Here is a 16,007-nt window from a genome sequence, read left to right on the forward strand (position 1 = left end):
GAACTTCAAAGAAAAGGACTGTGTGGGCATCCAGAGGAAAAAAAAAAAGTTTCCTACAAGGGGCTGGCCTTCTACTTCACCTGCTGTAACATTCAGTGCTAGAAGACAGGGAAGTAATGTCTACAGAGCAGTCGAGAAACTACTGTTGCATAAGAAATTTGTATCTAGTGAAGCTGTTTATATATAAAAGCAACAGAAAACACATTTTCAAACATGCAAAACTAAAGGAGTGTATCACCCTTGTGAACTCCTGAATAAATCAAAACATGAAAACATGAATCAAAACTTAAGAATTCGGGAATAAGAAAATCATGTTACCGAGTAACTGAATATACGCATTAAAACCCTCAAAATATAAAACTAAACCCAAACAGATGAGGTAACTGTAAGTACAGACAAACAAACGAATGTTACAAAGTCAGACACTGTAAAAAATAAAACCGTATTTCATTTCTAAGGTAGATCTTTTTAATATCTGAACATTCCTGAAATTGAGATAAATCACAATAGATGTGATACAATAGGTAGTGTTTCTTTTCTGAAAAAGCTTAATAATGGACTAGCGAAGAAAATATGCTAATTAACCAACTCTGATAATTCCACAAATATGCTCCCATCTATCTCTTTTTGCCCACTATACAGAAATTGTGATTTTGTAATTCTGTACACCTCTGAAATATTAGTTTAAAAAGATCTGTTCCTATGAAAAGGTTTAATTCTTTTAAAAGGTTTAATGAGGGTGTTCTGCTAAAAAACAAATTGTTGTCAAATTATATTTGGGCAAAGCAAAAATTTTTATATAGTTATTCATTAAAAAAATTAAAAATTAAAAGGATTTCCCACTCATATTGCTTCCCATTTTCTACGGTTAACAATGTATTTAATGAATGTGAAAAATTATTCTCAAAAGGACTCAGACTGGATTAAAACACAAACATAAAACACTGTTACATAGCAAAAATTCAGAAACAACCTTATGCATGCTGATCCATTAATTACGGTATCTACATAAAACGTATTATTACACAGAGAGTATTAGCACCATCAAATAAAGGAGTATTATTAGCTCCATATAGGATATGAAAAGATGTCCATGAAATACAAAACAATAAAATGAGGTTGCTATATTGTGCATATTGTATGATCATTTGTTTCAAAAAACCAGCAAATATGTATTATATTACACATACATACAAATTTTTATATATGCACAGAAAATGTATAGGATAGGATAACCACGATAGTTATAGTAATGCTTACCTCTAGAATTGCACTAATATTTTTTGTTTTTTAAAAATAACTTTGGATTGCTACTGAAAAAATGTATGTTTTCAAGAATATATCCATTGCATACAATGGAGACATACTTATTTCAAAGCAGATGTGTGTTTTTTATTTTACCTTGCTAGACCACCATAATCAAGTCCTTCTTCTCCTCTAAATATTACATATAATCGCCTTCTCAAGTCATAGGGTTTTAATGCCATAATCTAATTAAAAACAAAAACATGGATACTTAAAACACTCATATACAGCATAAGCTTCTTCCAAACAATTCAATTTAAATTTCATCTGCATTTCCAAAAATATACATTTCCTTATCTCATACAACAATGCCTTCAACTCGAGATCAGCTGATGTGTTCCATAAACTAGTAGAGATATTATACCTTACTCTATTAAGCTTTCTGTGTCACTCTTTCTCTCTTGCCACTAACCCAAAGTAGAACTACCGTTTAATAGTAGAAGAGGGGAAAGAGATTTTAGAAGGTGAATCACAGAAAGCTTTTAAGTTTATAAAATATTCCTTCCCCTGTTGCTCCTCAAATTTTACCAAAATCTTGTAAAAAGTGATTTGCAAATTTTTCAACATTTGATGAGAAGCAAAAGAGCTTGTTTTGGGCCCTGCTTATACCACTATTCCATTTCTCAGTACTAAAGGAACTCAGCTAAAGCAAAGGATTTATATAATATGTAAACCCAATTTTCATAATCCTTAAAAGCTTACAGTAGGATTCTAGCAAACAGGCTTTACTTCTGGATAATGATTACTTCCACCACACATGTCAAAACCAAAGCCAAGACCGCCATGTCTGAGTGAAGCAGAGCTGACCAGCAGGACTTCGCCTCATAGGCAGTCACGCTTGTCAAACAGACCATGCTTCTCCCCACACCAGAGAACAAAGCAAAATAAAATCTTTCATGAATCTGGATGATATACACTTACTACAAGAAAGCTCAAAGAGCTTATAACAAGCTAGGAATTTATTAAAACTCAAACCAAAAAAGTTTGGTAACAACTGTATTACGTATTTTGCCCAAATTCCAACAGCTAGTAAAGTTAAGTTAGGATTCGAACATCTCTAATTTTTGAGTGCCGCTATTTCATTTTGGCTTGTTTATGTAAAAATCCCTGTGTACCTGTATACACAGGGACTTTCAGTTCATCACTGTAATACTTTGTGGGGGGGGTGGGAATGAGAAGACTTAGGAAAATTCTCCACAACATCAGAAAAAAAGAACTGATAATATTTTGATTTTTTATCTTTAAATATTCTGCAGATGATTCAGGAAAGGCAGACACATTACATTTAATTCATTCACCATTGTTTACTGAATACCTGCTATGTGCAAGGCACTATTCTAGATACTGAGCATAACAGCAGTAAATGAAGTGGCTGGTGTTCCCATGGGAGCTCTAGTAAGGGAGACAAAATGCGTCACGTGGTGCTACATGTTACTAAAAAGAATACATAAAGGGCTAGAATGGGACTATGAGGGAGGTGAGCAGGGACTCCCATCTTAACTAGAGTGGCTCAAACGAGGTCTCTCTGGGATCATAATCTTTAAAGTGAAAATCTTTAAAATGAAACCTATAGGAGGTAACAGTGAACATTAGGATTACTGAAGGGATACTTAAATGGAATAGACTATCTATACTGATTTAATTTTAATTTGGTAGTATTATCAAGACTTAAGTTTGAGTTAATGAAGTCTTAGAAAAGTAACTGTCAGAATGTGTCAACTTGTTCCAGAAGCTGTTTAAGCTTCATTTAAAATGGACTTAATGGTAAGAGTTATCTCAAAGGAATGTTGTGAGGATGAATTAAATGAAATGATACTTGTTAAGAAGCCAGTGCCAAATATATGGCAATCACTTGCTCCATGATGGGGTTTATTATGACTATTATTATAAGGGACACTCAGTAAGTGGCAGTCATGGTTTAAAATTTCTAAACCCTAACTCCCTTTATATATATAGAATATAATTGTTTATTCCAATAAAATCTTCCTTACCTGTTGGAAGGAATCTTCAAATAGTGTCTGCCGGGATACATTGATCTTTACATGACTGGGTAGTGCATTAGACTAAAAACAAAAATAATACTATGATATCATGTATGGTGTAGTAAAGGTAAGTATAAAGATAAGACTAAATGATTATGAACATAAGATTTATTTACCACTGTAGTACCTGGCACAAATAACGGAAGTGAGCAAGTTTCCACCTAAAGCTGCGTTCATAAGCAATCTGTGGACCACCTTTAGTTCTAAAGGAGAAAAAAAAAAACAAAAAAAAAACCCATTTATTAATCTGAAATAAAATTGGGATATATAATATTCAGTATGAAACTGGAGTATACCAGAGTCCTAGAAATGACCACAGGAAAGTTATTTGCTGGGAGAGCAGATACGTTTGGTGGGCCAAGAGGCCTGCGCAGCTCAGACACACACAAAGAGCAAAACTGCATGCACGTATGGGTCTTTTGTAAAGAAGTCAGTTAAACGAAATATTAAAGTTTATTACTGACTATTTAAAAAAAAAAAAATCAAACCTTTGATAATACTTAAAACTAAGGAGGACAGAAGCTCTAGGTAGAAGAGACAAGAAAGGAAATTCTACCACAACTTATACCTAACCTCAAACTGAAAGAAACACTGCTGAGATGGTATGCAAAGCAAAAGCAACTTCTAAGAACAAGTGACATCCAGGTCACACAGCTCAACTGATCGCTGAGGGAAGAGGCAGAGTGGGTAGTATGGAGGGATAGGTTCGATTCACATTGAGAAGGCCTGGGTATTCTGCCTTTTGAGGGAGAACCTAAGACACAAGCACAAAGACCTTTCATGATCTTAGGGAACATTTTGGAATGGATGGAAAATGTTCTCTTATGTTGTTAGGTTCAAGTGAATTCATTGAACAAGTATCTGTGAAATATATAGTATTACCTGACATTCTTCTAGTTGATGAGAGTGTTATTTGTTAATAAAATAGGTAACAAAACCTGTTTTTGTGGAGGTTATATACCAGTGAAGGGGACAGACAAGATACAAAATAAAGAAGTAAACTATATATGCAGTGTGTTAGAAGGGGATAAATTTTTTTTAAAGATTTTATTTATTTATTTGACACAAAGAGATAACAAGCAGGCAGAGAGGCAGGCATAGAGAGGGGAGGAAAGCAGGCTCCCGGCTAAGCAGAGAGCCTGACACGGGGCTCAATCCCAGGACCCCAAGACCATGACCTGAGCCGAAGGCAAAAGCTCAACCCTCTAAGCCACCTAGGCACCCCAAAAGGGAGTACATGTTTTATCACTCCTGCTCCTCAAAGAGGAGGAGGAGGGAGGGAGAGAGAAAGGGAGAGACAGAAAGGCAGTGTAAAAAAGATATGGAGTGGTACAATGAGAAGTTTAAATTTCTGAAATGGGTGAACAGTGCTGAGTTCACGGGCAAATTAATATTTGAGCAAAAACATGGAGGGCATTAAGTCATGTACATATTTGGGGAAAGAGCAGAATAAAAGCTAAGACCCAGAGGTAAAAGCCCAGGTGCTTGAAGTATAGCTAGGGGGCCCGTGAAGCTGAAGGAGAGTGAATGAGGGGAGAAAACAGAGATGAAACTGAAGCAATAACAGGTCACATTCTGTAAGGCTGTGGAGGCCACTGTGAGGACTCTCCTTTTCACTCCGAGATGGGAAATCGCTGAGAAGGTTTTGTGTGAAGGAATGACTTTATACTCAATAGAGGGGGGAAAAAAAAGTGAATCCAGTTGCTGTATGGAGAATTACCGTATAAGAGGTGTGGTAGAAAGCAGAGAGACAGAGGCAACACTCCAGCTGACCATGTGGTAGCAGTGGATATGGTAAGACCTACGTGGATTCTGGACATACTCTCAAGCTGAGGTAGCTAGAAATGTATTGTGTCAAATGCTCCTAAATTAAATGAGACAGGAACACAACCAACCCCTGAATTAACAATTAACAATGGTGATGGAGATCACTGGTGTCCTTAACAAATTCAGGGTCAGTGGAACTTCCTTATAGTCTGTTTGAAAAAGAAATTAGAAACAGCAATGTAGAGATAATGCTTTCAGGTACTTTAAAGGGCAGCAATAAAATGAATTTTCAAAGAATTAATTTAGAAGGTAAAATGTTGTGTTTTTATTTGTTTTTTAATCTAGGAGAAATACCAGTTGATGAGATTTAATTCAGTAGAAGAAAAACTGATGATGGAGGACAGCAAGATGGTAACTGCTGGAGCAATTAAATGGGAAAGAGAGGGGAAATAATCTAAGAGTGCCAGCAAAGGGACTGGTCTTTGATAGGAACAATGATAGTTCATCTATAGGATCAAGAAGGAAAACAGATGCTGGGAGGTAGGCAGATGTGACAGTAGGAATTAGCAAAACAAAAAGCAAACAAAAAAACCTTTTATGGTTGCTTCTATTTTCTTAGTGATGCAAATATATCACACCTAAAAGTAAGGATGAAGGTGAGCTCTATTTTAACATATTTTTATCTGGAAAATTCAAATGTGTTAACATCTCATTCCTTTACGACTTATAGTACCATAATATGCAGTTAAGAGCACAGACTCTGTGAACAGACTGCCTTGGTCTGAAACCAGCTCCATTCCCTTCTGTCTGGTTTTGCACAAGTTAGTTATGCTCCATAAGCCTCAGTTTCTGCACTGAAAAAGGGAAAATAATAGTATCTCTCTCAAGGGGTCGTTGGGAGATAAAATGAGCTAGTTTATACAACACTCTTAGAGCACTACGCTGCACACAGCAATCATGAGATAAATATTTGCTAGCGTTACTATTAACACATTATGTGCTACAAATTCATTCTCTAGTAATGTAAAGCAAAAATGGGTATACCAGGCTATTACTTACATAGGTTTTCTTGATCCACAAAATACAATCTGTTGCTAAACTTGAGGCTAAATTTTTAGTATATGTGCTGCAGAAGTGAGCACTTGAGGCTAAATTTTTATGTCCTCATTAAATAGCATTTAAGAACTTCAGGTTTTCACTTACACAGATGATTTCCCATTGCGAGGATCTTTGAATGTTGTTGTTCTTGTATTATGATCAACAAAGTACCTAACACCTTCCCGAGTATACCTAATTTCCCAGCCTTCTGGCAGGGGTTCTTCATTCTGTAAGCTAAAAGATAACGTTACAGTCAGAAGGTGAACATCTTCTACGTACTAAAAACATTAGAATCAAGGTTTACTTGATTTTATCCGTAGATCTATGTAAGATGACTTAGTTAAGGCCTTAGTACGCACATACCCTTGAGTTCTGGGATCTTCCCACTGGGTTGTTTTTGTGTTATGATTCACAAAGTAAACCCTGTCGGTTGAATCCACTCTTTTTTCTAAAAAATAGAGTGAGCACAGCATTTAATCACTCTTTACTATATATACCTTCAGATATTTTTACCAACAACATATCAGCTTACCCCAGCCTGGTGGCAAAGGCCCATATGGGTCATTTTCTGCAGCTAACATTGAAGCCTGATTGGAGAAATGGTTGGAGGGAAAAATAAGAACATTAATATAAAAGCAGAGATAAACTAAATACTTGATAGAACCATATTTCATAGTAATTTTCTAAAAAATATAATAAAGGAATGCAAATATAGTGATTTCAAGATACAAAGTACATTTAAAAATGTCATGAGTTAAGAGGGGGCCCATCAGTTGATAAAATCATTAGTTTTTCTAAGATGATTTAGAAATAATATACTGAGATTAATATTTTAATTCTTTAAACATTTTAATTTAATTAAATATCAATCTAATAATTAATTTTTAATTTTTTTAGCCCTTCTATAATAACTTGTTGGGAGTGAAATGAGAAGAGCATATAGAAAATTGTGGTGTTTAAATGAAAAATATTACTTGTTTAAAAGTAACAACAATAATCACAGTTCCCTTTAAGACACACCTATTAATAAAATCAACATTAAAATCCAGTATCATCTTTGTACAAGTAAACTTTTATCTCAGTATTATATCTTTTATATATTTATAAATAAACATTCATGCCTACATATATTATTGCCCAGAAATATATTCAGAATATAAACATTGCACTATCAATTTAAAAGAACGATAAATGTAAAAATCATCACCTGAAAAATTACATCTTAATGACAGTTATACATAATATTTTATAACCTTATAATAGATGCTGTTAATTTTACCTAATATCCACTTCCCACACCTCCTTCCATGACACTCAAATCACTGTTTTGTTCGAGACAGCAATGTGTCCATCTAATATTTCACTCCCAGACTTCCTCACAGCTGAGTTGGTAGAATGACCAAGTCTAGCCAGGGAGTACTGGTTGAAGTCCCTGGTAAGGACACCCCTTTTCAAGTAAAAAGGCAGGGCTTGCAAGATAAAAGCCATCTGCCCTTCTCACTCCCCTTTCCCCATCTTCTTGTGTACGCTGGGGAATGAAGCCCAAAGGGCAGCAGCTCTGTATGACTGAGGTAAGCATGAAGCATGGTAATGATGCACAAAGAATCTGGGTTAACAGGTGGCATTACTGAGCTAATGTATGCATTAGCCTGGACTTTCATCCCAGACTTGTACTCTACTTAGATAATTACACCTCAACCCATTTAAGGATGTTCTCTGCAGAACACACTTCTACTACATCCCTATGACCCGATCTGCCCTGTTTCACCGAGGCTTTCATGTATACAGCTAAGATGACCCAGAACAAAAGCACACAGTACCTAATTTCTTGTTTACTACATACAGCTAAACAATGAAACCTTACTACAGATTTCTCTACAAGTTACCAAAGAACCAGCAGGTGGCAGCAGGAAATGCTATGTAAGCTGGGTTGGCCCCCTCCCTCTCTGCTGGCTATAGATCACCAGGAGAATGGGTCAACCTGCAAATGAGAACTTACTATTTAACCAATGAAGAAAATGGAGCTGAAAGAGCCAGCCTGAGGCAAGATAATGGAAAAGAGTTATTTAAGTTTTCTTTTTGTGTCTTTCCTATTTCCTCCTTATCTGCTAGCCTCTATGTTTCAGGTTTTCAAGTTGCCTCAAAACACTCTCTAGAGTTGTCCGGTACTTAAAATCTGTATTTTCCACTTCCTGTGATCAAACCTATTTAATGAAGATTTCCCTTTACCCCAAGTCTTCTTGTGGATGTTTGCTTTGGCAATAAATGAACCATCTATTGGTCAAATTTTCAAATAGCTTAAATATTTTGGACAACACTATCTCCAATCCCAGGAATATCTCTGGTATGTCAAACACATGAAGCTGTTTCTGACAATCTGGAATGGGAATCAGAACAGCTGGAAAATGGCAAGACTTGTCTTAAATAAAATCAGGAGCAAACAAAATGATTATAATTAAAGGCAAAGAACTGGGAATTAGTAAAGCCATACTGTTTCATTAAGAAATTTCCCTTACGAACTACCACTTAAAAAAGACAAAAACTGTAATATTGCTAGTAAACCAGAATTAAAAAAAAACTTAGTATGTATGTATATCAGAATTATTTATTAAAGAGTCAATAAAAAAATACCTTGCAGTGCAATCAATAACATTTAAAAATCACCAAAGTAGAAAAGAGCAAATGCCTGGAGCAAAGAGCTGTACTGACATCTTACAATCTGCTATTACCGAATAGAGGTATCTCTGGTTGAATTGTTGCATAGCTCCTTGCAATTGGTTCCGCTGAGACTGCCACTGCTCAAAGTTTCGAACAGACTCCATGGTAGGCCGCTGCCAGGTTGTTGTTCTGGTGTTATGATCCACATAATAAACTCTGCCACGATCATCAACTCTTCTTTCCCAACTACCACAAACAAAACAAGCATTAACAAAAATTAAACAGAAACTGGTAAGTATTTAGTTAATACTTCACTCATATAATTTAAAAATCAGAGACACAACATCTTTAAAATTTCGAATATGTAACCTGCTTTTTGAGGGGCTAAATTGCCTTCCCATTCTACTATTATGATTTCTGAGAACTATCTAAAAAAGGGGCCAAAGACTGAATAGTCCCAGTTATCAATCTGGCTACCCTCTCTCTTTTTCTGGTTAAGAAGCTACTGAGTGTTCACTGTAGACCTAGCAATCTGCCCCTTAGCACCTGCCCAAGTTCAGGGCTGTAACTCGATTCTTACAGGTCTTTAATCTTCCTGCTGTTATCCGGCTGCTGAACACAAATGCAGATTCAATCATGTCATTCCACCTATCACAGCTCTCCCACATGGCATTAAAATGAAACCCTTCACCATTTCAGCCTCCTCTACCCTAAGATCTTTCAAGGGACCTACATGAGAGTCAAATAACTACTTGCTGGTCCCAAGTGCATCATATGTTTCCCTTTATCATCTCTTTGTCTGAATATTCCCACAAAACAAAATGCTCTTTCCTATTTCACCACCAACTGAAGTTCTCCCCATCCTCCCGGATTCAGATAACTGTAAGTCAATTTGTGCCATTGATCTTGTTATGTAGCTTATTCGAGGGACAAGGCAAGCCTATAGGGTTCTACTTGCCCCATCTCAGCTCCCTTGCAAACACTTCTCTGTGCCATTAACTCATACAATGATTTAAAAATCCTTTCAGCAACAAGTCGCACAAAAATAACATTTATGCTTTGAATTTTCTGGACTTGGAATGTGTGCTACATTCGTGAACTTTAGGTTACATCTGGAAGGACAGATATTCTGAGTGAGCAGCAAAGACAATAAGGAAGATACTGTAGGAACAGGCAGAATGGGTTTTTTTTTTTTTTTTGGTACGTATGTATATATGCATGTATTTAAAAGATTTTATTTATTTATTTGAGAGACAGTACAAGCGGAGGGCGAGGGGCAGAGGGAAAAAGCAGGCTCCCTATTGAGCAGGGAGCCTGATGCAGGGCTCCATTCCAGGACCCCAGGATCATGACCTGAGCCGAAGGCAGATGCTCAACAGACTGAGCCACCAGGTGCCCCTCAGATAGTGTCTGAGAAGACTATAAATAATATAATTCAACTAGTTATCAGCACAATATGTATAAGGAGTTACAAAAGATAAGAACACAAATGAAAAGGAAGGTCTGTTTGTGAATGACCATGAATGACAGCCTAACAGTATGAATTTATTTAGCATGTAATAGAAATGTTTTTATTCATTTAATTTAAGCCATAATGTGATACAATTTTACTTAGAGTAATCTTTTAGATAACTTTGAAGCACTTTCACATCTCTTGTATCATTAAATGTCATGTAACATACCTTAGATCACTATCTCTGGAGAACCATACATACAAATTTTCCTAAATACACCTTTCATTCCTTAAAATCTAATGACAAGCACTAAAACTGGATCAAAATTACAAGTACTCTCAGTAACTCTTGCCAGTGTTTGACAATCTCTTGAGGAAGCCCCTTCAGACTAACTGTAGAAGAGATACAATATAACAAATCTCATTAACTGAAATGATTCACAGAAGTAAATGAAGGAAACAGAACATGCACAATGAAGAATCATTAATAAATACGTTTAAGAAATCACATGTATGATAAAACACAACTGGAGATGCATAAAGCTGTCACATTACCCTGGAGGTAAAGGTTGTGGCCTCTCCCATGTAGTCGTTCGAGTGTTATGATCCACGTAGTAAGTTCTACCATGAGGATCTTTTCTCTGTTCCCACCTTTAACAAAAATGGAAAACAAAAATATAAGATAACTAAGATAATCTGAAAAATCATTCCTTATATATGATCAGGAAAATTACCATAAGTCTTACTTTAAAAGGATACATATACACACACACCTTAAAAGGTGTGTATATATATATATATATATATATATATATATATACACACACACACACACACACACACATAAAGTTTCTTTTCCCAATTATTAGTACCCTTTAAGTTCTTATTCCTTTTCTATTAACAGTATTGGAAACAATAAATATAGTTAGAAAATGAAGATAAAGTATTACCTAAAAGTTTTAAAAAGTTACTAATTCATAGAATTTATCATAGAAAAGTTATCATCAGAAATTTATCATCAGAAAAGACAAATGTAGGTAGGGGTGCCCGAGTAGCTCAGTAGCTAAAACGGTTGCCTTCCACTCAGGTCACAATCTCAGGGTCCTGGGACTGAGCCTCGCATTGGGCTCCCTGCTCAGCAGGGAGTCTGCTTCTCCCTCTCCCATTCCTCCTGTTCATGCTCTGCCTCTCAAACAAACAAATAAATAAATAAATAAATAAATAAATAAATAAAAGACAAGTTTAATCACAAGTAGAGGAATTTCCAGCCCAGTATCACACTCAAGGCACAAAATGTTAATGAGGTAATTATCCACTTTCGCTGGCAATTTAAAAAATGCACATCTAAAAGATTTTAGGAGAAACTGCATTAAAGAAGTACGTGGTGAAATTGCTCCACAATAATTCTTCTATATGCATACAGTGTCTTTTTGTATACAACTATCTCCCTCTTGTTTTTGGTAAAACTCCTCAGTTTTTGACATCCCAATTTCATCTTTTCCTGTTCCACCTCAAAGACTCAATCTCTTATTTTCCCTACTCTTGTTTTCTCCTCTGTGATTCCTGTTTCCTCCTCTCCTTTCTTTCTATAATATGGTATAGAAGAAAAATGTTAAATATAAAATATAAAAACCTGCTTATTTCTGATTTTAACATTGTTTTCAATTGAAAGTAGAAGAAATTGAAGTATTTTTCTTTCTCTTAAACCCAGGGACCCAATTTAATTTGATTCTTTATGGATTAGAGAGGTCTTTAATAATTAAACACCCCCTTTTTAATTTAAAGATGTTTATTTATTTTAGAAAGAGAAACAGCAGAACAGGTGGAGGGGCAGAGAGGGAGAGAGAATCTAAAGCAGACCCCACTGAGCATGGAGCCTGACACAGGGCTGGGTCTCATGACCTTAGCCAAACTCAAATCAGACACTCAACTAATTGAGCCACCCAAGTACCCCTAAATTATTTTCTTACACATCAATTACACATATTAAAGGTATTCCCTAAGCAAAGTGCACACATATACACATACTTTAACGTAAAAAAGGCATGTAAAAAAATTAATAGTTTGCTTAAGCTGCATCCAGTAAACATAAGTTATAAAATGCTTCAAAACTAACTCAGGATCATGCAAGTTATTAAATTTATCTATTAAAAAATTACTACTGCTCTCTGCCCTTTTATGGCCACCGCTGAAGCACCAGGAGCCAAATGAAGTTCAATTCCTTTGTGATTTCTGACCAGAGCAAGACCCAAAAAAGGCATTTCAATGCACCTTATCACTTTCAGAGGAAGATCGCGTCTTCCCCTCTTCCCAAAGAGCTGAGTGAGACAGAAGTACAGTGATCGATCCATGCCCATCCAAAAGGATGACGAAGTACAGGTTGTGTAAGGACACTACAAAGGTCAGCAAGTTAACAAAGTCGTCCAGGTTTACAGGAAGAAATACATCATCTACACTGAACAAGAATGGCGAGTAAAGGTGAACAGCATGTCCATGTGGGTATTCACCCTAGCAAAGCGATTACCACTAGATGAAAACTGAACAAAGACCTCAAAAAGATCCATGAACGTAAAGCCAAATCTCACCAAGTTAGGAAAGACAAAGGGCAAATATAAGGAAGCAGCAACTGGGAAGACACATACGTAATGAAGTATGCTTACATAGGACTTTAAATAAAAAACTGTTGAAGTGGGGGAAAAAAAAAACCACTGTTGTATAAAATCCTATACTGGAACAGTCATGCTACCCTGTACTACAAAAAATTAGGTATTTCTTACAAAAAAGGATTTCACTAAGAAACTCCTGAAATTTCAGATTTTATTTGCTTTAAATAATAATATAAGTTCATGGGAGGGCAGGATTCAAATATGGAATTTCATTTTAAAGGCATTTCAGGAATATTTGTAACACATAACAATGGGCTACTGATTTGTATGAAAGGTTAACAGCCCAAAACAAATACCTTCAAAATGTATGAAGTTTCAAGAACTTCCTGATAATGGTACTTCTGCTATTTTTAGATATTAATTCTAGTAATCAGTCCTTGGGTTTTTGTTGCAATTTCAAATTTCTAGGTTCCCATCCTTTCTTTACAAATACTTGTTACCATGTTTAATTCAGCTTTAATTTTTATCAAAATTATATATACTTTTACATAGCTGTATACCCTCATAGCTGCATACATCTTCATACATAGTCTACAGGACTCACTACAAGAATCAGTGCCTGCTGTCCTCTTAACTTCATTTCCCACTCCACAAATGCAACATTTTCAACTGTTTTTAGCCAATTCTTTCAATATTTACCTCTTTTCACATTAGTAAGCTTACTCTACAATATTTAATTTCAAACAAAATATATTGATTTCTCACTGTGAAAAATGAAGCTGGAAGTCTCTTTTCTGCACACATATACATACACACACACTCTGTAACACTTAGCCCTCCTCTGACTATTCCAAACACATACACATATTGTGTCCTTCCCCTTACGGTTATGTGATATAAAACCCTCCTGGCAGCTGAGTCATGGAACACATCATTTTTGTCTCCTTTCCTCCCATTTCCATATTTCCTGTATTTATTAATTTAACTTCAAATGCTTTTCCAGCCACATAATGTCCTCTCAAAATATTCAGGCTCATCAGGCATTTATCAATCACAGTTGCCATTTGATGAGCTGCTGGTCTCGCCCAGCCAACTGTGAAAACTGAGGTACACCTGCCCTCTTGGGTTTCCTTTCACCATCATGCTGGTGATCCCTTTCCCTTCCTTTCTATCAAGACACCTAAGATTTGGAACCCACGTCTTTTACATTTAGTAGCTAATTTTAGAGAAACAAGAGTCCTGTCAGCTTCCTAAGAAAGAATACACAGGAAATAAACTTTGGAAACCAAGGATGTCTGAAAACGTATTTTTCTATGCACACACTCAACAGTGTGGCTGATTACAGAAATTTAGGTTGCGTTTAATTTCCCTCAATGTAAGTCGCCTAATAGCTTCCTGTGTTGCTTCTGAGAACTCTAATGCCATTCTGGTAAGTATGAGATCTGTTTCCAGTCCCTTTTTAAAATCTCTGGAAATGTAAAAAATTTTTTTCTTTGGCCCCAACATACTAAAATTTTCACAACAAGGCATCTTAATATAGATTTATTTTCACTCGTTAACCTGATTTTGGTGGGCCCTTTTAATAAGAAAATTTATGTCCCTCGTATTTGTTACAGTTTTAAGGACTTCCTCCCATTTTCTCTCTTTCTGGAACTTTTCTTACCAGACCCTTTGAACTGGTACTCTAAATTTTCAATTTTATTTCATTTTAAAAATCTATCTTTTTGTTCTTTTTTTTTTTTTTGAAATTTCTTTACCTTTATTACCCAAGTCTTCCAATGAATTAGATTTCTAAGAGCTTTTGGTTCTTGAGGTATTCTGCTTTTACACCTCCTTCTTTAATGTATATGTTCTATCTACTCTTATGTCTCTTGAGAATATGAAAACTGACTGGGACCTTTGTGTGGCTGGGCACAGATTGTGGGATTGACTAAAGAAGTAGAGAACAAGGCTATTTCATTGGAGGACAAATAGGTATCAGTATTTTTAGTCTTTTTAGGATAGGGGTTTCAATAGAAGATAATTTCAATCTGGATGAGAAGGTAAAATCTTGGTGTCAAAATATTTTGGGATTTGAGTAGGTAAGAATGCTGGGGTTTGCAAACTCACTTATAACTTTATTCACTTACTAATCTCCTAAAGGTTCACTTATGTCCCAATTTAGCACAGTCACTGCCCTCAAGTGTGCCTGGTGTTCCCAAGGGTAGAGAACTTTCAGAGAAAACACCTGTAGGCAAGATACTAGTCCTGGCTGCAGAGAGGAGAATTAAGAATTTATTTCTCAAAGTGACTTTCAATCTTGCTCTTTGTAGTGCCATCTTTACTACCACTTCCTACCATATCTGATGGTGCCAATGCAGAGACCAGGCCTGTCCCCCTCGCAGGCCAGAATTCAGCTCTCCTGGGTTTGCTAGGTCAGCTCCACTTAATCATTTTCCAGGTGACCACAACCTCATGAGAACCTGCATAGAAGCATCCAGTTAAGCCACTTCCAGATTCCTAATCCTCAGAAACTATTTAAGATGGTATGTTTTGCTGTTTTAAACTGCTAAATTTGGGGATAATTTGTTAAACAATAATACACAAGGAAATACTATAAATCCATTCAACTCTTGATCTCAGCTCCAGTCTTGATCTCAGAGTCTTGAGTTCAGGCCCCACGTTGGGCTCTACACTGGGTGTGCAATCTACTTAAAAACAAATCATTAAGAACTCTGAAAAGAATTAAGGTAAACCTACAAATTTAGAGCGACAAGCTTCATGAAGGTTTAGGTTTAAGTCTATATTGCTCATCAGTGTAAAAATAGCACAGTGCCTGCAGAAGTGCTTAATAAATACTTACTAAATATGTGCTAAATGTGAGTTGTACTGACATGGACGTACAACCAAATTTTAAAAAGCACTACCAGGTATTTACCTACAGGCTACAAAAGCACCTGGGTGGCTCATTCGGTAAGCATCCGACTCTTGATCTTGGTTCAGGTCATGACCTCAGGGTGCCAAGATCAAGACCCACACTCGCTCCACGTTGGGCATGGAGACTGCTTAGGATTCTACCTCTGCCCCACCCAACACTCA

General features: G+C 36.1%; 1 protein-coding gene and 1 pseudogene across 4 annotated transcripts in view; one reads left to right on the plus strand and one right to left on the minus strand.

The window, feature by feature from the left end:
* The window catches only part of LOC111146529 (WW domain containing E3 ubiquitin protein ligase 1), a 115,162-nt gene that overhangs the window by 23,289 nt on the left and 75,866 nt on the right, over positions 1–16,007 (minus strand). For all 4 annotated transcript variants that reach the window (XM_022502091.1, XM_022502089.1, XM_022502088.1 and 1 more), the window contains 8 exons: positions 10,879–10,974; positions 8,942–9,116; positions 6,745–6,799; positions 6,576–6,660; positions 6,318–6,446; positions 3,475–3,550; positions 3,297–3,368; positions 1,402–1,490 (listed from right to left, as the gene is read on the minus strand). In XM_022502091.1, coding sequence (XP_022357799.1) covers positions 1,402–1,490; positions 3,297–3,368; positions 3,475–3,550; positions 6,318–6,446; positions 6,576–6,660; positions 6,745–6,799; positions 8,942–9,116; positions 10,879–10,974 — 777 coding nt within the window. The remainder of the gene's footprint in view (positions 1–1,401; positions 1,491–3,296; positions 3,369–3,474; positions 3,551–6,317; positions 6,447–6,575; positions 6,661–6,744; positions 6,800–8,941; positions 9,117–10,878; positions 10,975–16,007) is intronic.
* On the plus strand, positions 12,531–12,969 carry LOC111146736 (annotated as a pseudogene).

The sequence above is a fragment of the Enhydra lutris genome, unplaced genomic scaffold, assembly GCF_002288905.1.
Source record: "Enhydra lutris kenyoni isolate GAN:26980312 unplaced genomic scaffold, ASM228890v2 scaffoldscaffold14, whole genome shotgun sequence".
Taxonomy (NCBI): Eukaryota; Metazoa; Chordata; class Mammalia; order Carnivora; family Mustelidae; genus Enhydra; species Enhydra lutris.